The sequence below is a fragment of the Erythrolamprus reginae genome, chromosome 7 (genome assembly GCF_031021105.1).
Source record: "Erythrolamprus reginae isolate rEryReg1 chromosome 7, rEryReg1.hap1, whole genome shotgun sequence".
In the NCBI taxonomy this organism is placed as follows: domain Eukaryota; kingdom Metazoa; phylum Chordata; class Lepidosauria; order Squamata; family Dipsadidae; genus Erythrolamprus; species Erythrolamprus reginae.
This window is the reverse complement of record NC_091956.1, coordinates 11,700,233-11,720,966: the sequence shown is the minus strand read 5'-3', so window position 1 is coordinate 11,720,966 and position 20,734 is coordinate 11,700,233. Positions and strand designations below refer to the sequence as shown.

General features: G+C 45.8%; 1 protein-coding gene across 4 annotated transcripts in view; it reads left to right on the top strand.

The window, feature by feature from the left end:
- Positions 1-6,512: 6,512 nt before the first annotated feature.
- The window catches only part of PPARGC1A (PPARG coactivator 1 alpha), a 155,100-nt gene continuing 140,878 nt past the window's right edge, over positions 6,513-20,734 (top strand). For 2 of the 4 annotated variants that reach the window (XM_070756981.1, XM_070756980.1), the window contains exons 1-2: positions 6,513-6,715; positions 20,118-20,297. In XM_070756981.1, coding sequence (XP_070613082.1) covers positions 6,668-6,715; positions 20,118-20,297 — 228 coding nt within the window. In that variant the 5' untranslated portion in view covers positions 6,513-6,667. Of the gene's footprint in view, positions 6,716-9,577; positions 9,701-10,877; positions 11,005-20,117; positions 20,298-20,734 lie in introns of those variants that run through there. The other 2 variants (XM_070756982.1, XM_070756983.1) reach the window with 2 other exon arrangements.

The following is a 20,734-nucleotide window of genomic DNA, read 5'->3' as shown; positions in this document are numbered from 1 at the left end:
AGAGACAGAGAGAGAGAGAAAGAGAGAAAGAATAGAGAGGAGAGAGAAAAGAAAGAAGGAAAGAGCAAAATAGAGGGGGGGAGAGAGAGAGAGAATGAGAGAGAGAGAGAGAGATTCCTGGCTAATTAAAAGTGGAGCTTTTCATCTTGAAGCCCAGCAAAGGGAAGAAATTTTTAAGGCACAGGTGGAGAAAAGGGGGGAGGGGCTGTTTTGTTGGGGTTTCCCCGCCCTGATGGCTAGGCACAACACCTTTGTGTTTGTTGTGGGTTCCTGCCCCTGCTGTTTTTCACACAACATAAGCACAACTTGTAAAAGTCTGCAAAGGGGGAAACAAACAGCCCTGGGAGTGAAAGAAAGGGAAGGAAAGCATGCATATTTCCGTGTGTGTGCGTGTGTGTGTGTGTGTATGCAATTGCTTGCACAACACACACAGCCCAGGTCAGGCCAAAGTTGTGATGTTGCTCTTTTATGCTTCTAAGAGCAACAGCAGGGAATAGAAAAGGAAAATAAATAAATTTAATTTATTGCAGGCAACAGAGACCCACAAAGGTTCTTTTTGGGGGGAGTGTTCTGTCCAGCCCGGTTAATGATCAGCAATTAATCCCCAATGAAGACTCGGAAGCAAAGCCACTATGTATATTTCTCTATTTACAAAGAAACTTGTCGGAAACAGCAATGAAATCATAGGAATGTTAGTCCGACTGCCAAAAGTCCACCGTTATTGGCCCAGGTCATAACCAGCATCCAAAATAAGGCAATAAATTCAAGTCATTCGTGTTTGGTGTTGACAGGTATTCACAAATGCTCTTCAAAACCAGGATTTCAGGACTGTAGAAGGATTTAAGAGAGGGAGGGAGAGAGAGAGAGAGAGAGAGAGAGAGAGAGAGAGAGAGAGAGAGAGACTCTTCAGCTGCTAGTTGCAGGAACGTTGCACTACTGCACCGAGGTTTCCCATCTTCCTCCCCTTTTAGAAATTGGCATATATATCCAGTAAGTAAGTAAGTAAGTAAGTAAGTAAGTAAGTAAGTAAGTAAGTAAGTAAGTAAGTAAGTAAGTAAGTAAGTAAGTAAGTAATTAGGTAGGTAGGTAGGTAGGTAAATATGTAAGTAAGCAAGTAAGTATTTATTTATTTATTTTGCCCAATACACAATGAAGGTTTTAGTAAAAAAATTAGTAAAATACATGATGAAGGTTATAGAGGAGATACTCATAGTAAAATATATCTAAGAAAGAATAGAAGAGAAGATATAGGAATAAAACATATCAATGAAAGAATAGAAGAAGAAATATGGGAATAGAAGAAAGGTATAGGAGATATAGGAGAGAAACATAGGTAAGTAAGTAAGTAAGTAAGTAAGTAAGTAAGTATGCATGCAAGCATGCAAGCATGCAAGCAAGCAAGCAAGCAAGCAAGCAAGCAAGCAAGCAAGCAAGCAAGCAAGCAAGCAAGCAAGCATGTATGTAAGTAAGTATATAAGTAATTAAGTATGTAAGTACGTAAGTAGGTAAATAAGTAAATAAATAAGTAAACAAGTAAGTAAGTAAGTAAGTAAGTAAATAAATAAAATAAAATAAATAAAATAAACTAATAAAATAAAATAAATAAAATGAGATGAGATAATACCATCATTGATGACAAATTGTGCATAGAAATCTTCAACGTCTAGATCTACCTAGATGGAGAGATTCTCGTCTCCCTCACATTCTTCTTACCCTCACATCTAATATGGGGTCCATGACATCCCCTCATCTGCTTCCCCCACTACCAAAGCTGGGGGATTCTGCAGTATCTGAAGGTTCCCCAGGCCTTAACTCTCCCTCACTCTCACTTTCCGATTACTCTGGTAAAACACACTGGTCTAGGATACCCAGATGGACCCAATTCATCCTCCTCAAAGTCCGTGATCGAAGGAGCCGGATGCGAGCCAACCACAACAGAGCGTGCTCAGATTTTAAAAGGAAATGCAGTGGGGGTAGTAGGTTTATGTCCTATTTATTGTATACTTAATAGTTTTTTTTATTGTCCTTCCTTCTCTAGTACCTTAGTATGATCCTTAATCCCTTTTAAAATAGGAAATAATTAAATAGTATGTTTTTAGCCACCAACACTTTCAATCATTATCTAGAACTGAACTTTTGTAGCAATGAAAGAAAATTGAGCTACTTGCCTAATCTGTTATCATACGGAACCTTGTGGGTTTAGTATAAAACCTTCAAATGTGACTGTGCTCCTCAACAAATAATGCTGTCTACCGTTTATCCTTTTGGTGGTTATTCAAATAATGGGACTTAATATACTGAAAAAGAGTCCAAGCACCTATTTGAAAATTTATCTTGGTTGGTAAGCCACTCCCACCCAGTCACATGACCTTTATTATTTTTTAAAGTTTTCTTTAAGTTTTACAAAATATAAATAAAAGAAGGTGTTTACACCACAATATCTTTCTTTCTCTTTTTAACCCATTTCATCATTTCCTTATACAGTTGTATCTCTATCTATGAATGCTTCTACTTAAAAACTTTTCTAGATAAGAACCAGGTGTTCAATATTTTTTTTGCCTCTTCTCCAGAATCATTTTCCACTTACAAACCTGAGCCTCCAAAACTGTAACCGGAAAAGGCAGGGAGAAGCCTCTGTGGGGCCTCTCTAGGAATCTCCTGGGAGGAAACAGGGCCGGAAAAGGCAGGGAGAAGCTTCCGTGGGGCCACTCTAGGAATCTCCTGGGAGGAAACAGGGCCAGAAAAGGCAGGGAGAAGCCTCCAATGGGCCTCTCTAGGAATCTCCTGGGAGGAAAAAGGGACGGAAAAGGCAGGGAGAAGCCTCTGTGGGGCCTCTCTAGGAATCTCCGGGAGGAAAAAGGGCCAGAAAAGGCAGGGAGAAGCCTCTGTGGGGCCTCTCTAGGAATCTCCTGGGAGGAAACAGGGCCAGAAAAGGCAGGGAGAAGCCTCCAATGGGCCTCTCTAGGAATCTCCTGGGAGGAAAAAGGGACGGAAAAGGCAGGGAGAAGCCTCCGTGGGGCCACTCTAAGAATCTCCGGGAGGAAAAAGGGCCAGAAAAGGCAGGGAGAAGCTTCCGTGGGGCCACTCTAGGAATCTCCTGGGAGGAAACAGGGCCGGAAAAGGCAGGGAGAAGCTTCCGTGGGGCCACTCTAGGAATCTCCTGGGAGGAAACAGGGCCGGAAAAGGCAGGGAGAAGCTTCCGTGGGGCCACTCTAGGAATCTCCTGGGAGGAAACAGGGCCAGAAAAGGCAGGGAGAAGCCTCCAATGGGCCTCTCTAGGAATCTCCTGGGAGGAAAAAGGGACGGAAAAGGCAGGGAGAAGCCTCTGTGGGGCCAATCTAGGAATCTCCTGGGAGGAAACAGGGCCATAAAAGGCAGGGAGAAGCCTCCAATGGGCCTCTCTAGGAATCTCCTGGGAGGAAACAGGGCTGGAAAAGGCAGGGAGAAGCCTCCGTGGGGCCACTCTAAGAATCTCCGGGAGGAAACAGGGCCAGAAAAGGCAGGGAGAAGCTTCCGTCGGGCCTCTCTAGGAATCTCCTGGGAGGAAATAGGGACGGAAAAGGCAGGGAGAAGCCTCCGTGGGGCCAATCTAGAAATCTCCTGGGAGGAAACAGGGACGGAAAAGGCAGGGAGAAGCCTCCGTGGGGCCTCTCTAGGAATCTCCTGGGAGGGAACAGGGCCTCCACCCTCCCTGTGGTTTCCCCAATCCCATGCATTATTTGCTTTTACATTGATTCCTATGGGAAAAATTACTTCTTCTTACAAAACTTTCTACTTAAGAACCTGGCCACGGAACAAATTAAGTTCGTAAGCAGAGGTACCACTGTATATACTGTATATATTAATTAATTAAATTTTCTTTGATTTTCTTCTGTACTTGCTATTTTGTTTTCTTTTTTAAAAAAAGTGGAAAATAAATAATGTTTAAAGAAAAAATAAAAATTTAAAAATTTTCACCATAGAGGTGGGTCTCGTTGCCTAACTGAGCTGAAATCTTTTCCTTTTGGGGGACAATTACCCACCTTTCCAAAGTGGGATTCGACAAGCATTTATGCAGCTCCCTCCCCTCTGCTTGCCTGGGTTAAAGAGAGCTCCCTGGAATAGGAGCACTGTATCTGCAATGATGGAAACAGACAGTGAAAAAAGGATTAACCTCTGCATTCCCAGGACAGGCTAAATTTTGATTTGGGGGAGTTGTGTGTCTGGGAGGGGGGAGTTTTATATTTGCATTGAAGCTGGACTCGGAACGTGTTTCTGGGATGAAGCTGGATTTCTTACCGCAGGGGAGGAAAGAAAAAACCCAACTGTTTTCAACTCTTGCTTCTGTCTGTTTTTTTAAAAAAAATAAACCAAAATGTGTGAGTGTTTTTCACATTTTTAATCTCCTGTTTTTTTGTCTTGGCGGCCAGGAGCAGTTTTTAAACTTTTCAAATTTGGGGGTTCTTCATTTAGCAGGGAGCAGAGGGTTTTTGAGTCTCTTCCTTCCTTCCTTCCTTCCTTCCTTCCTTCCCTCCCTCCCTCCTTCTCTCCTTATTTTCCCTCCTTCCTTCTTCTATCCTTTTTTCCTTATCTCCCTCCCTTCCTCCCTTCTTCTATTCTTCCTTCCTTCTTAATTTCCTTCTTATTTTCCTTCCTTCCTTCCTCTATTCTTCTTTCCTTCTTAACTTCCTTCTTATCTTCCTTCCTTCTTCTCCCTCCCTCCTTTCCAACCTGTAAGGATAAAACTTCTCTTTTGGGCATCTCAATGCTTCCTTCCTTCCTTCCTTCCTTCCTTCCTTCCTTCCTTCCTTCCTTCTTCTATTCTATCTTCCTTCTTAACATCCTTCTTATCTTCCTTCCTCCCTTCCTTCTTCTCCTTCCCTCCCTCCTTTCCAACCTGTAAGGATTAAACTTCTCTTTTGGGCATCTCAATGCTTCCTTCCTTCCTTCCTTCTTCTATTCTTCCTTCCTTCTTAACATCCTTCTTATCTTCCTTCCTCCCTTCCTTCTTTTCCCTCCCTCCCTCCTTTCCAACCTGTAAGGATAAAACTTCTCTTTTGGGCATCTCAATGCTTCCTTCCTTCCTTCCTTCCTTCCTTCCTTCCTTCCTTCCTTCCTTCCTTCCTTCCTTCCTTCTTCTATTCTATCTTCCTTCTTAACATCCTTCTTATCTTCCTTCCTCCCTTCCTTCTTCTCCTTCCCTCCCTCCTTTCCAACCTGTAAGGATTAAACTTCTCTTTTGGGCTTCTCAATGCTTCCTTCCTTCCTTCCTTCCTTCCTTCCTTCCTTCCTTCCTTCTTCTATTCTTCCTTCCTTCTTAACATCCTTCTTATCTTCCTTCCTCCCTTCCTTCTTTTCCCTCCCTCCCTCCTTTCCAACCTGTAAGGATTAAACTTCTCTTTTGGGCATCTCGATGTTAGCTTTTCCATTTGGGCAGCTCCCCGGTGTGCAGGGCATGAGTTGGAAAAAGGAAGGGAGGAGGGAGGGAGAGAGAGAGAAAGAAATGGAGAGGAAAAGAGATGGAGAGGGAGGAAGAGAGGAGAGGAAATGATGGAGAGAGAGACGTAATAAAAGGGGGGGAAACAAGAGGGAGAGGAGGAAAGAGGGAGGGAGAGACACAGAGAGGGAGAGAGAAAAGAAGGAAGGAGAGAGACAGAGAGAGGGAGTGAGAGAAGAGGAAGAGGGAATGATGGAGGGAGAGACATAAGAAAGGGAGGGAGAAAGAGGGGGAAAGGAGGAAAGAGGGAGGGAGAGAGAAACAGAAAGAGAGGGGGTGGCTGATGGAGGAAGGGAAAGAGGGAGAGGGAAATAGGGAGAAAGGGAGACACGGAGAGGAAGAGAGTGAAAGAAGGAAGGAGAGAGAGAGAGAGTGAGGGAGGGAGCGAGAGGAGAAGAGAGGAGAGGAGAGGAAGAGGGAATGATGGAGGGAGAGACATAAGAAAGGGAGGGGGAAGAGAGGGAGAGGAGGGGAGAGGGAGGACACAGAGAGGGAAAGGGAAAGATGGAGGGAAAGAGAATCAGAAAGAGAGAGGGGGTGACAGAGGAAGGGAAAGAGGGAGGGAGGGAGACACGGAGAGGGAGAGAGTGAAAGAAGGAAGGAAGGAAGGAAGGAGAGAGACAGGGAGGGAGAGAGGAGAGGGAGAGGGAATGACGGAGGGAGAGACATAAGAAAGGGAGGGAGAAAGAGAGGAAGAGAGGGAGGGAGAGAGAGAGGGAGGGGGACGGAGGAAGGAAAAGAGGGAGGGAGGGAGGCGCAGAGAGGGAGAGTGAAAGAAGGGAGGAGAGAAGCAAAGAGGGAGAGAGACAGAAGGAGAGGGAAAGAGGGAAGGTGACAAGCACAAGGAGAGAGAGAGGGAGGGAGAGAGGGGAAGGAGAAGAGAGGGAGAGAAGGGGGGAAGGAAAAGGAGGGGGAGGGAGCCTGCGCGCTCCTTCCTCCCTCTGTCCCTCCCCCCCGCGCAGAGCCCTTGCCCGTGACGTCATCGGGCTCTTCCCCCCCTCCTTGGGCGGCCCCGGGCGGGCGGGGGGACGGGGGGGGGGGCGTCCGCGCGTGTCTCCAGCCTCCCTCCCTCCCTCCTTCCCGGCCGGCTCACGTGAGCGGCCCGAGTAGTAAGCCGGCTGCCGCCTCGGGAGCCGCTGCCTCCTCCGCCCGGGGGACGGCGGGTCTCGAACGCTCCGCCGCCGGAGCTGGATGGCGTGGGACATGTGCAACCAGGAGGCCGGCTGGAGCGAGCTGGAGGTGAGTGCGCCCCCGAGAGGGGGGGGGAGAGGACAGCCGGGGGTGGGGGGGCGTTTAAGGCAAGCCGGCATCGCCCGCCGATGGATGGGGAGGGAGGGGGGGAGGCTGCCTGGGCTCTTCTCCCTCTCGCTCGCTTTCTCCTTCCCTCCTTCCATCTCTCTCTCCCGCTCGCTCTTTGCCTCGGCTCTACGGGAGAAGGGAGAAAGTGGCCGGGGAAGCACTTCACCCCCCCCCCACATGGAAGACCCCCCTGCGGGTGGAGGGGCTTTCTCGCGCCCCGCTTTCCTTCTCTCTCTCTCTCTCATTCTGCCTCCCTCCCTCTGTCATTCCCTCTCTTTCTGCCTCTCCCTCTCTCATTCTCCCTCTCTCATTCCCTCTCTCTGCCTCTCTCCCTCTCTCATTCTCCCTCTCTCATTCCCTCTCTCTGCCTCTCTCCCTCTCTCATTCTCCCTCTCTCATTCCCTCTCTCTGCCTCTCTCTCTCCTTCTGCCTGTCTCCCTATCTCATTCCTTCTCTCTCTCTCTTATTCCTCCTCTCTCATCCCCTCTCTCTTTCTGCTTCTCTTTCATTCTGCCTCTCTCTCTCCCTTCCTCTCTCGTTCCCTCTCTTATCCCCCTCCCTCTCTCATTCCCTTTCTGTCTCTCATCTCTCTCTCATTCCCTCCCCCTACTTCATCCTCCCTCTCTCATTCCTTCTTTCTCTCTCATTCCCCCCTCTTTCTGCCTCTCATCCTGCCTCTCTCCCTCCCTCTTTCATTCCCTCTCTTTCTGCCTCTCTCCGTCATTCTTCTGTCTCTCATTCTCCCTCTTTTCTCATTCCCCTCTCTCATTCCCTCTCTCTCTTTCATTCTGCCTCTCTCCCTCTCTCATTCCCCTCTCTCATTCTACCTCTCTCTCCCTCCCCCCCTCTCATTCTACCTCTCTCCCTCCCTCTGATTCCCTCTCTTACTGCCTCTCTCCCGTTGTCATCCCCCTCTCTGTCTCTTATTCTCCCTCTCTCTCTCATTCCCTCCCTCCCTCTCTTTCATTCTCTCCCTCCCTCTCTCTCGTGATCCCCCTCTCTGCCTCCCTCTCTCTGTTGCTCTCCTTCTTCTCCCCCCCCCGTCTCTCTCCAGCCTTCTCTTTTTCCTCTCATTCTTCCTCTCCGTCTCCAAAGTAGAATCTTTGGTCGCTAATAAAAAATTTAAAATAAATAAATTATCTCCCGGCTCCTGGGGTGGTAGTGGGTGCAGGTGGAGTGGGGAGGGGGCGTCGGGATCCCCTGCGCTAGGAAACTCTTTGAAGCTGCGGCTTCTGGTGGGCGATGGGGGGGGGGTCGTGTGTGTGTATGTGTAAGGGGGGGCGTGAGAGACCTTGACCCCCCCTTCAACTCCGTCCCCTCCGTTGCGCAGATCCAGCTGGCAAGCGCTGGCGGGGATCCGCCGGTGCTGCGCGGAGAAGGCTGCCCGCTTGGGCCGCTGGAATGCGCTCCTGCCTCGGCTGGTGGAGGATTGTGGGGGTGGGAGAGAGAGACTTGGGGAAGGGGCTTGGAGGGTGGGTGGGCGATTTGGTTGGAGGCTTCATCCCGACGGCCAAGACTCCGGGATGCAGCCCGGAACAGCGCTCGGATGCTCCCGATGTTGCTGGAAATAGATTAATAATAATAATAATAATAATAATAATAATAATAATAATAATAATAATAATAATAATAATAATAATATATGTTTTAAGATGAAATACAGGACATAGTATAAGGGCAGACTAGATGGACCATGAGGTCTTTTTCTGCTGTCAATCTTCTATTTGTTCTATTTATTTATTAGATTTGTATGCCGCCCTTCTCCGTAGACTCGGAGAGTTTGTTCGTTTGTTTCTATGTTTCTGTTTCGATGATGATGATGATGAATACAGCAATAGCGTTTAGACTTATATACCACTTCATAGTGCTTTTACAGCTCTCTTTAAATGGTTTCCCCTCAAAGGGGAGAGGAAGGAAGGGAGAGGGGGAATGAAGGAGAGACAGAATAGAGAAAGGGAGGAAGGAAGGGAACGAGGGAGGAAAGGGAAAAGATGGGAGGGGGGAGGAATGAATGAGAGAAGGAGGAAAGGAGGAAGGAGAGGAAGGAAGGAGTGAGGAAGTAAAGAAGGAAGGAAGGAGAGACAGAAGGGAGAAAGGGAGGAAAGAAGGGAATGGGAAAGATGAGAGGGAGAGAGAAAGAAAGGAAGGAAGGAGGTAAGAATGGAAGGAAGGAAGGAGAGACAGAAGGGAGAAAGGAAATGGTAAAGATGGGAGGCAAGCGGGTGGGGGAGGATGGAAAGAAGGAGAGAGGAAGGAAGGAGGAGGAAAGAAGGAAGGAAGGAGAGAGGAAGGAAGGAAGGAGAGACAGAAGGGAGAAAGGAAAGCAGCAAGGAAATGGGAAAGATGGGAGGGAGGCAGAGAGGGAAGAAAGAAGGAAGGAAGGAGAGGAGGAAAGGAGGAGAGAGGAAGGAAGGAAGCAATAGCATTTAGACTTATACACCGCTTCAAAGTGCTTTCACAGCCCTCCTTAAGTGGCTTAGACTTAGAGATCAGCATATTTGCCCCCAGCCCTCTGCAAAGCTGCAGCTGCCTGCAATTCACAATTGGGGATGGGGTGGGGTGAACAGGGAGGAGGGAAGCCCCTCCTTTCTGGAGGGAAGCAAATCAGCCTTTGCAAAGCAGGTGACAACGCCCCCCCCCCAGGCAGATACACCCCCACCCAAAATTGAAAGAAAGTGTGGGTTGCCCCAGGGCTGAAAACTTGGAGAAACTTTTTGACCCCCTGATTCTTCCAAACAGCTCCCCCACCACCGATCCTTGAAATCTTTCTGGCTCACCTCTTTTTTGGTGGAAAGGAGGGGAGGAGATAGGAGAACCTACAACTGGAGGATTGAGTGAGGCTTTTCCTGAGGCTGCCAGAAGCCCCCGTGGAAGGTTCCTTTTTTTGGACGGGAGAAAATCAGCCTGCTAATCTCTTGTATGGAGGTACAGAACATAAGGAGCGATCTTGGGTGGAAGACTTGCTTTATTTTCAACATGGTCTTTCCTTTCCTTTCCCTTTCCTCCTTTCCTTTCCTCTTTTCCTTTTCCTTCCCTTCTTTTCCTCTCCTCTCCTTTCCTTTCCCTCTTCCTTTCCTTTCCTCTTTCCTTTCCCTTTCTTTTCTTTCCTTTCCCTTTCCTCCTTTCCTTTCCATCTTCCTTTCCCTTCCTTTCCATTTCCTCCTTTCCTTTCCTTTCTCTTTCATTTCCTTTCCCTCTTCCTTTCCTTCTCTTCTCTCTTCTTCTTTCCCTTCCTTTCCCTTCTCTTTCTTTCCTTTCCTTTTCCTCATTTTCTTTCCTTTCCCTCTTCCTTTCCATTTCCTCCCTCCCTTTCCCCCGTTTCCTTTCTTTCCTTTCCTTTCCTTTCCCTCTTCCTTTCCTTTCTTGCTCTTTCTTCCTTTCCTTTCCCTTTCTTTTCTTTTCTTTTCCTTTCCTTTCCCTCTTCCTTTCCTTTCTTGCTCTTTCTTCCTTTCCTTTCCCTTTCTTTTCTTTTCTTTCCTTTCCCTTTCCTCCTTTTCATTCCTTTCCCTCTTCCTTTCCTTTCCTTGCTCTCCTTTCCCTTCCTCCTTTCCTTTCCTTTCATTCTCTTCTTTCTTCTTCCTTCCCTTCCCTTCAGCCTTTTTCCTTTCCTTCCCTTTTCTCCTTCCCTCCCCCCATCCATTCTTCAGCCATTTACTGCCTTCCCCTTCCTTCTCTACTGTTCCCTTCCTCATTCCTTTGCTCTTCCCTTCCTTCCTTCCTTCCTTCCTTCCTTCCTTCCTTCCTTCCTTCCTTCCTTCCTTCCTTATGTTTCTCTATTTCTCTATTTCTCTCTTTCTCTTTCTTTCTTTCTTTCTTTCTCTCTCTCTCTCTTTCTCTCCCCTCTTTTTCTATTCCTTCCTTCCTTCCCTCACCCTCTTTCTCTCCCTTAAACATTTTGAGACGCTTTCACTTTGCCGAATAAGTTCTGTATTGCTTGCGCCTATGGCCCTTGCTCATCTCTAGTTTGACTTACAAGTACAAACTAACCTCTCCGGAGAATTCGTAGGTCCCGTCGCTATTCGGGCTGCAAGGTCTTAAGCGGGGTGACTTTTAACGGGTGGGTGGGTGGGGGCTCCAAACGTTCCAATTCCTTTCTGAAATTAGCTGGGAGCCGCCGACGGATTCTGGTCTTGCCGTAGATTGTGTGGCTCTGCTGTTTCTTCACCGTGCGCTATTCCTAAAGCTCCTCGGAGGCTTATTTGAGGAAACCAGGAGCTGTGGAAATGGTGGTAATCATCTATTTTAATCGTCGGCATTCCTGCAGGAATCCGAGCTCTGGAAGCCGGGAGGAAAAAAAAAAAACCTAACGCAAGCTCGGTTGTTTAAAAAAAAGGGGCTAATGGTGTTTTCAAACGGCAGGTTGTTTGCAATAGGTTGTGCTTGTGCGTGAGAGAGAGTGTATGCACAGGCGTGCAAACGATACCCTCTATGCAGTCTCCAGCTTTCTACTATCTGTTGGACGCTGCTGCTACTGCTGTTGGCCCGAGGAATCACCTTTTTGGTTCTTAAAAGTACTTCTGGCTTCGGCGTGGGTTAAAATACGCAGCTGCTGCATGGATTTAACAGCAGGGGAAACTCTGGTGGTGTTGGGGTCAGGGTAGTGTCTATCCCAACATTGGGTTTGAGGCTATCCAAGGAAGCTGGGAATATTGCAAAGCAGTTTCCAGCAGGGTCTAAGGCTATCCAAGGATAGTCTGGAGGACAGAAGGAAAAGGGGGGACATGATCAAAACATTTAAATATGTTAAAGGGTTAAATAAGGTCCAAGAGGGAAGTGTTTTTCATTGGAAAGTGAACACAAGAACAAGGGGACACAATCTGAAGTTAGTTGGGGGAAAGATCAAAAGCAACATGAGAAAATATTATTTTACTTAAAGAGTAGTAGATCCTTGGAACAAACTTCCAGCAGACGTGGTAGATAAATCCACAGTAACTGAATTTAAACATGCCAGGGATAAACATATATCCATCCTAAGATAAAATACAGAAAATAGTATAAGGGCAGACTAGATGGACCAAGAGGTCTTTTTCTGCCATCAATTTTCTATGTTTCTATGAACGATCCTCATTGTTCAAGTGAACGGTTAAGTCCTCGACTTACAACCTTGTTTCTAAGGAGGCTGGGAATATTGCAAAGCAGATTCTGCAAAGTATTGCTTTCCTCGCTCTCTTTTAGACCCAACCTTGTGAAATACAGATTATTGTTTTTCATTAATAAGGGGGAATTAGCCTGTCTCCCTCTCTCCTCTTTTCCCAAATTGCTTTATTTTAAAAAGAAATTCCCTTCAAAGGCACTGGAGCCTCCTTAAAGGTTATGGGAGGAGGAGTCTTAATGGTGACAATTCATTAACATAGAGGGTCATTTAAGGGGCTAATTTAAGGCCAGGGAGGTGGAGGGGAGGGCAGCCCAGGCCAAAGGGAGGGGAAGAAAGGCCCAATAACTAGCCTTTGCATTTGGGGGGCAGGCTCTCTACCCTGAATTTTCTTAAGGAACGAAAAGGATAGTCCCTGGGCTGAGAGCCATGAAAAGGGTGTGGGGAGTGCAGAAAGTGAGTGAATGAGAGAGAGAGAGAGAGAGAGAGAGAGAAAGAGAGGAGAAATGGAGAAAGAGGGAGAGAAGCATAAAGAGAGAAGGGTGGAGGGAGGGAGAGTAAGAGAAGAGAGAGAAGGAGAGAGAAAGAGAAGAAGATAGAGAGCGAGAAGGATGGAGGGAGAGAGGAGAGAAAAGGAGAGAGAAAGAGAAGCAAAGAGAAAGAGAAGCAGAGAGAGAGGGATGGAGGAAGAGAGAGCAAAGGAGAGAAAAAGAAGCAGAGAGAGAAGCAAAGAGAAAAAGAGAAGAGAGAGAGAAGGGGAGAGAGAAAAAGAAAGAAGCAGAGAGAAAGAGAGAAAGAGAAGGAGAGAGAGAAGGAGAGAAAAGAGAGAAGAGAGAGAAGGAGAAAGAAAGAGAAGAAGAGAGAGAGCGAGAAGGATGGAGGGAGAGAGGAGAGAAAAGGAGAGAGAAAGAGAAGCAAAGAGAAAGAGAAGCAGAGAGAGAGGAATGGAGGAAGAGAGAGCAAAGGAGAGAAAGAGAAGCAGAGAGAGAAGCAAAGAGAAAAAAGAGAGAAGAGAGAGAGAAGGGGAGAGAGAAAAAGAAAGAAGCAGAGAGAAAGAGAAGGGGAGAGAGAAAGAGAAGGAGAGAAAGAGAGAAGCAGAGAGAAAGAGAGAGAGAGAGAAGGGGAGAGGGGAAAAGAGAGAAGCCAAGAGAAGCAGAGAAGAGAAGCAGAGAGAGAAAGAGAAGGAGAGAGAAAGAGAAGGGGGGAGAGAGAGAAGCAGAGAGAAAGAGAGAAGGGGAGAGTGAGAAAGAGAGAAGCAGAGAGAAAGAGAAAGAGAAGGGGGGAGAGAAAAAAAGAAAAGCCGAGAGAAAGAGGGAAAGAGGAGGGAGAAAAGGAGGGAGGGAGAGAAGAGATAAAAGGAGAGAGAAAGAGAAGCAGAGAGAAAGAGAGAGAAAGAAGCAGAAGGAAAGGGGGGGAGAGAGAAAGAGAAAAGAGAAAGAGAGAGAGAGAGAGAGAGAGAGAGAGAGAAGCGGATGCCAAATAGCTGCGAGTCAAACGAGGACAGCCCTAAGGCTTTGCATGCCCAACCTGGCATCAGCCAAAGGCCAAAGCTAAACTAATAACAGCACCACTTGCTCCTAATGTGTCTGGAGTCAGAACTGGGAGGCTCCATCCAGAAGGATTAATCTGATGACCATGCCAATCAACATAGGCAGGAATGGACAGGGTGGTCTCTCTCTCTCATCTCTCCCTCTCTGTTCCTTAACTCTCCCTCACCTACCAATGTCCCCCCCTAACCTGTTTGTGTTACAAGTGACACTGCAGCCTGTCAACCTAAATGAAAATCCGAACTGAGTGGGTGGGGTCTGTTTTACAAGCACAGCATCAGGAATGCTGCTACTTGACTACTACAGAGTTATTTCTTACTTGGCTTCAAAATGCCCTCTGTAGGGCATTTTTCCAGTCTGTTTGTGTGTGGAGGAGGAGGAGGAGGAGGAAGAGGAAGAAGGAGGAGGAGAAGAGGAAGAGGAGGAAGAAGAATCGAAAGAGGAGGAGGAGTAAGAAATGAAAGGGGAGGAAGAGGAGGAAGGAGGAGGAGGATAAGAGGAAGAGAAGGAGGAAGAAGAAAAAGAAGAGAAAGGAGGAGGAGGAAGAAATGAAAGGAGAGGAAAAGGAAGAAGGAGGGAGGAGGAGAAGAGGAAGAGGAGGAGGAGGAAGAAGAAGAGAAAGAGGAAGAAGAAATGAAAGGGGAGGAAGAGGAAGAAGGAGGAGAGGAAGAAGGAGGAGGAGAAGAGGAAGAGGAAGAAGAACAGAAAGAGGAGGAAGAAGAAATGAAAGGGGAGGAAGAGGAAGAAGGAGGAGGAGAGGAAGAGGAGGAGGAAGAAGAAGAACAGAAAGAGGAGGAGGAAGAAGAAGAAGAAATGAAAGGGGAGGAAGAGGAAGAAGGAGGAGAGGAAGGAGGAGGAGGAGGAGAAGAGGAAGAGGAGGAGGAGGAAGAAGAAGAGAAATAGGAGGAGGAAGAAGAAATGAAAAGGGGAGGAAGAGGAAGGAGGAGGAGAGGAAGAAGAGGAGGAAAAAGAACAAGCGAAAGAGGAGGAGGAAGAAATGAAAGAGGAGAGGGAGAAGGGGGAGGACAAGAAGATGAGGATGAAAGAAGAGGAGGAAGAAGAAATGAAAGAGGAGGAAGAAGAAGTGAAAGAGGAGGAAGAAGAAAAAGAGGAAGAAAAGAGGGAAAGAGGATGAAGAAGGAAAATAAGAGGAGGAAGAAGAGGAAGAGGAGGAGGAAAGAAGAGGAGGAAGAAGAAACAAAAAAGGAAGAAGAGGAAGAAGAAGAGGAGGAGGAGAGGAGGAAGAAGAATAGGCATTGAAGAGGAAGACTACTACAGAGGAGGAGAGGAGGAAGAGGAAGAAAAGGAGGAAGAAAGAAAAGGAGAAATAATTGGCAGGCTGTTTTGCACACCCCTAGGTCTTACACTTTTGACTTCCACCAGGCCAAACTGGGTTTTTTTAGTTTTTCGAACAAATTACAGATTTTCCTGTAATCAACTATTTTCCTGTGTATTAAAAAAAAAGACAATTTTCCTCTTAGCCCACCAAGCCTATGAATCTTCCCTATTCAGCGATAATGAACTTGATGTATGAAGACTACATAGCTACCTCAAATAACCCCTCTGATATTACCAGATATTAGCAGGGTCTGAAAGGATAAGAATAAAGACACTATTATATACCAAAGCCTTAACTTTCCTCCGTGGTCTGTTTACCTGCTCGTACCAGATCCTCTTTTGGCCCAGGAATTTGTCTTCCAAAATTGCAGCCTTAACTCTCATATATATATTCAGAATTAAAACAATTACCGTATTTTTCAGAGGATAAGACGCACGGGAAGTAAGACACACCTTAGTTTTGGGGAGGAAAATAGGGGAAAGAATCTGCTTACCAGGTATTCATCTGCTAGCGTCCTTAGTCTGGTCAGCTTCCGCACATTATTTTATCCCCTGGTTAAGGGCTTAAAAAAATTTTATTCTGAGAGAGTAACAATGAAAGAGCTTGCAAGCCAGTAAGAGCTGGGAAAATTATTAGCACCTGGAAAGAAATAGTCGGAGCATGTAGAGCAATGGAAAAAACCCTGCAAAGACTTAGGGCTTGGAAAACATTCTTCTTTGCAGAGAGTTAACAATCAAAGAGCTTGCAAGCTGGTAAGAGCTGGGAACATTGTTAGCACCTGCTTAGGGCTGGAAAGAAACTTACTCAGAGCAAGTTAGAGTAATGAAACAAACCCTGCAAAGACTTAGGGCTTGGAAAACATTGTTCACAGAGAAAAACAATGAAAGAGCCTGCCAAAGTAAGAGCTGGAAAGTTTGTTAGCAGCTAGTTAGGGCTGGAAAAAAAGCTACATTCAGAGTATAAGATGCACCCTAATTATCAGCCTCTTTTAGGGAGAAAAAAAGTGCGCCTTATACACCAAAAATACAGTAATTTTTTTTAAAATTAATGAACAAGCATAAAAAAAATATTACTAGAAATTTAAAGAGATCTGCGATGTAATGGCCAATGTTTTAAAGTGGGGTTTTTTTTGCATTATGTGTTTGTAAATAATTTTTTTTTAAAAAAAAGAATTAAAATAGAATATGCAGTTGTTCCTCCCACCCCAAGATTATATAGGTAGTCTTTGATTTATAACGGTATTCATTTAGTGACTGTTCGAAGTTACAACATTATTGCCAAAAGGGGCTTAAGATCATTTTTCACACTCGCCACCACTGCGTCTTGTGATTAAAATTCAGACCATTTAGCCAATGTTCCGCTCAGCAGCAGAAATTTTGAGCTCAGTTAGGGGCGGCATACAAATCTAATAAATTATTATTAAATTATCCATCCATCCATCCACCCACTCACCTTCCATCCATCCTTGGATCCTTGCATCCATCCATCCTTCCTTCTCTCCATCCATTAACCTACCATTCATTCATCCTTCCATCCATTCATTCTTTCTTCCTTCCCTTCATCCTTCCATCCATCCGTCCGTCTGTCCGTCCATCCATCCATCCTTCCTTCCTTCTTCAGTCTTCTGTCCTTCCTTTCTTCTATCCATTCACCACCTCCATCCACCCTCCATCCCTCCTTTCATCCTTCCTCCCTCTCTTCCTTCCATCTATCAACCTACCATCCTTCCTTCCTTCCTTTCATCCTCCCTCCCTTCCATTCATCAACCTACCATCCTTCCTTCCTTCCTTCCTTCCTTCCTTCTTCCTTCCATCCATCCATCCATCCATCCTTCCTTCCTTCCATCCTTCCTTCCTTCCTTCCTTCTCTTCAGTCTTCTGTCCTTCCTTTCTTCTATCCATTCACCACCTCCATCCACCCTCCATCCCTCCTTTAATCCTTCCTCCCTCTCTTCCTTCCATCTATCAACCTACCATCCTTCCTTCCTTCCTTTCATCCTCCCTCCCTTCCATTCATCAACCTACCATCCTTCCTTCCTTCCTTCTTCCTTCCATCCATCCATCCACACTTCCTTCCTTCCTTCCATTCAGTCTGCCGTCCTTCCTTTCTTCCATCCATTCACCCTTCCTCCATCCTTTCATCCTCCCTCCCTTCCTTCCTTCCATCCATCAACCTACCATTCTTCCTTCCTTCCTTCCTTCCTTCCTTCCTTCCTTCCTTCCTTCCTTTTTAAAAAATAAGAATAATTCTATAGTTATTTTTATTACTGAGTACACAAGGGTTGGGTGGCTTATAAGCAAAGCTATATTAAAAACAACAACAACAACAACAACAATTAATGATCCCTGTAAGTTTGGCTGGAAGCCAGCTATCTGTCAGCAGGCATCTCGTGGCCTTATAAGCAGAGCTGATCTAAATTGGGGGATTCCATAAATGGAAAGTGACGTTTATAGATATTGGGTCATTATTTGGCAGGTGCTCTGCTTTCTCGTGCCATCAACGCATTTCAACACCTGTGTGCATTGTGACCGAGGTGTAGCCTAACTGCGGAAGTTGGCTCTTGTATGTGTCATCTGAAATAATATTTTGGGGATGTGATTGGCAGAAGAAGGGAAAAGTGGTAGCCGGGCTTTGTCCTGGCTGCATTTCAGAGGTTGCTTCCTTTTGTGCATGGGACGGTTATGACTGGAAATTGACAGCTGCTGCTGAAAAGACTGACTCCGGCATTATCTCTGTGGTCTCTACTAATATCTGGTTTGGAGGAAGGCAACAGGGTGGAATATAGCATAAAATTCCATCTAGTGCTCTATTTCAAAGATTGCAGGGTTGGTTGGTGGGTTGGTGGGTTGGTGGGTTGGTTGGTTGGTTGGTTGGTTGGTTGGTTGGTTGGTTGGTTGGTTGGTTGGTTGGATTGATGGATGGTATGTTGATGGTTGGATGGAGGGATGGAAGAAAGGATGGGTGGAGGGTAGGTGAGAGGAAGGTTGTGGGTGGATGGGTGGATGGATGAAACGATGAAAGAATGGGTGGTGGATGGATGGAAGGATGAAAAGGTGGATGGAGGGAAGTAAGAAAGAATTGAAGGATGGATGAATGGATGGATGGATGTGGGTGAGTGGATGGATGGATGGAAAGATAAAAGGATGGATGGAGGTAGGGAGGGAGGGAGGGAGGGTGAGTGGATGGATGTAAGGAAGGAAGGAAAGAAGGAAGGAAGGAAGGATGAGTGGATGGAAGTACCTAAGGAAAAACGTCGTGACAGAACAATTAATGGAACGACTTGCCTCCAGAATTTGTGAATTGGACCATTGATTTGTCTCAAGTCTTCCTGCCTGAGCAGGGTGTTGGACCTTCAAGCTCCCTTCCAACTCAGTTATTCTGTTGGTACTGCTGGGGCTGAAGATTTTAATTCATCAAATGAGGGTTATTTTTCAGACATGGTTAAAGCCTATGCAGAGGCCTAAAAGAACCATGAACAGACCCCAGTTTTACAGCCCCAAATTCCTGCTGCTAAGTATGAGAGTTGTTAAGGAAGACCCACCTCATTTTACGATCTCCTGTGCCACGGTTGTTAAATGGATGGATGGAGAGTGGGTGGATGGATGGAAGGAAGGGAGGAAGGAAGGATGAATGGATAGAAGCCGTTAAGTGAGGTTCTTAAGTGAATCTGGCTTTTATTAAGCCAAGCTATCTATTATCACGCTTTGGTCCTAAAGTAGATCATTACATAAATATTTTTGCATTCAGCCAGGTTCTCCACAAGTTTCCAAGTGTTGCAGAGCCTGCCACCAGGAAGGTTAGCTCGAACTTGATAGATAGGCAGGCTTCAACATGTGACCTCAATTGAGCTCCAAAATTCCTGTTGTTAAGTGAGACATTCGCAATGTCAGTTTTGCCCCATTTCCCAATGTTTCCTGGCCAGAGGTGTTAAGTGAAATGTCTGCCGTCAGTTAGTTAGTAACCTGGTTGTTAAGTTGACTTTGCGCCAAAAAAGGATCAACTTGGAATGGTCACTAAATGAACTTGAGGACTTACCTATACGACCAACTCTGCTTGGTTTATCAGGTGAGGGAAGGGAATGAGCAGAGATGCAGCTATCTAGAAGAAGTTCTTTTTCTTCTTCTTGGTTTTATCTTCTTCCTCTTCTTTAATAATAACTACAGAGTTGGAAGGGGCCTTGGAGGTCTTCTAGTCCAACCCCCTGCTTGGGCACTACTTCAGACAAGTCAGACAAGATCAAGTCTGTCAAGTTCCTTCTGTATCTTGAGCCTATCTTCTGGAGTGTTGACTATTCCTGTCAGTTTGGTGTCATCTGCAGATTTGATGAGTTCCCCATCTATCCTCTCGTCCAAGTCATTGGTGAAGATGTTGAAGAGTCCTGGGCATAAAACAGAACCTTGGGGTACTCCACTGCATACTTCCCTCCATGTAGATGCAGTTCCATTGAGCACTACGTGTTGAGTGCGGTTGGTTAGCCGGTTTTGAATCCATCTGGTGGTGTTGCTGTCTAACCCACATTTTTCTACTTTATCTAGTACTAGGTTATGGTCTACTTTGTCAAATGCCTTACTGAAGTCCAAGGAAAAAAGGAAAAAGGGGAAAATGAATCCTCAATCTGAGTATTGCATTGGCAGTTCTGTGTTAGCAAAAACTTCAGAAGAGAAGGATTTAGGGTTAGTGATTTCTGACAGTCTCAAAATGGGTGAGCAGTGTGGTCGGGTGGTAGGAAAAGCAAGTAGGATGCTTGGCTGCATAGCTAAAGGTATAACAAGCAGGAAGAGGGAGATTCTGATCCCCTTATATAGAGCGCTGGTGAGACCACATTTGGAATACTGTGTTCAGTTCTGGAGACCTCACCTACAAAAAGATATTGACAAAATTGAACGGGTCCAAAGACGGGCTACAAGAATGGTGGAAGGTCTTAAGCATAAAATGTATCAGGAAAGACTTAATGAACTCCATCTGTATAGTCCGGAGGACAGAAGGGAAAGGGGGGACATGATCAAAACCTTTAAATATGTTAGAGGGTTAAATAAGGTTCAGGAGGGAAGTGTTTTTAATAGGAAAGTGAACACAAGAACAAGGGGACACAATCTGAAGTTAGTTGGGGGAAAGATCAAAAGCAACATGAGAAAATATTATTTTCCTGAAAGAGTAGTAGATCCTTGGAACAAACTTCCAGCAGACGTGGTTGGTAAATCCACAGTAACTGAATTTAAACATGCCTGGGATAAACATATATCCATCCTAAGATAAAATACAGGAAATAGCATAAGGGCAGACTAGATGGACCATGAGGTCTTTTTCTGCTGTCAGTCTTCTATGTTTCTATGTTTCTAAATTAAATCTTTTTCTTCTTCACAGTGTGCTGTTTTAGTTGGGGAAGACCAGCCCCTCTGCCCAGATCTTCCAGAACTCGATCTCTCCGAATTAGATGTGAATGATCTGGATGACAACGGATTCCTGGGTGGGCTTAAGTGGTACAACGACCAATCCGAAATCATCCCCCATCCGTATCCGACGGAGACATCCAACATATTTGAGGTAGGGGGGAAAAACAAAGCCTGACGCTTGTGTTGAATTGAAGAGTTCTTGGTGATAGTCTTCTCTTTACTTTGGCCTTTGATCCGAGATATTCTCCAGATGGTTCAGAGTTCTTGGGTTCTTTTTCTTGGATGGTTGTTTTGAAGTCTGTAGGTATGAAATTATAGAAGTTCACCTGAAGCAAACATGCTTGAGTGGCAATAATTGATGGAAGCCCAATGTCTTGTGTACATCAACTTGAGTGAGGTACTTCCTGGAAAATTTGCAGAGGGTAATTTTAAAAATTATTTCTCAGAAATAAATACCATATTTTTGGGAGTATAAGATGCACCTCAGTTTTGGGAAAGGAAACTGGTGGGGGGGATCTACATTCATCTGGCTAGTGTCCACATGCCACCTCTGTGTTGGTTGAGGCAGGCAGGGTTCCCTTGGGTACC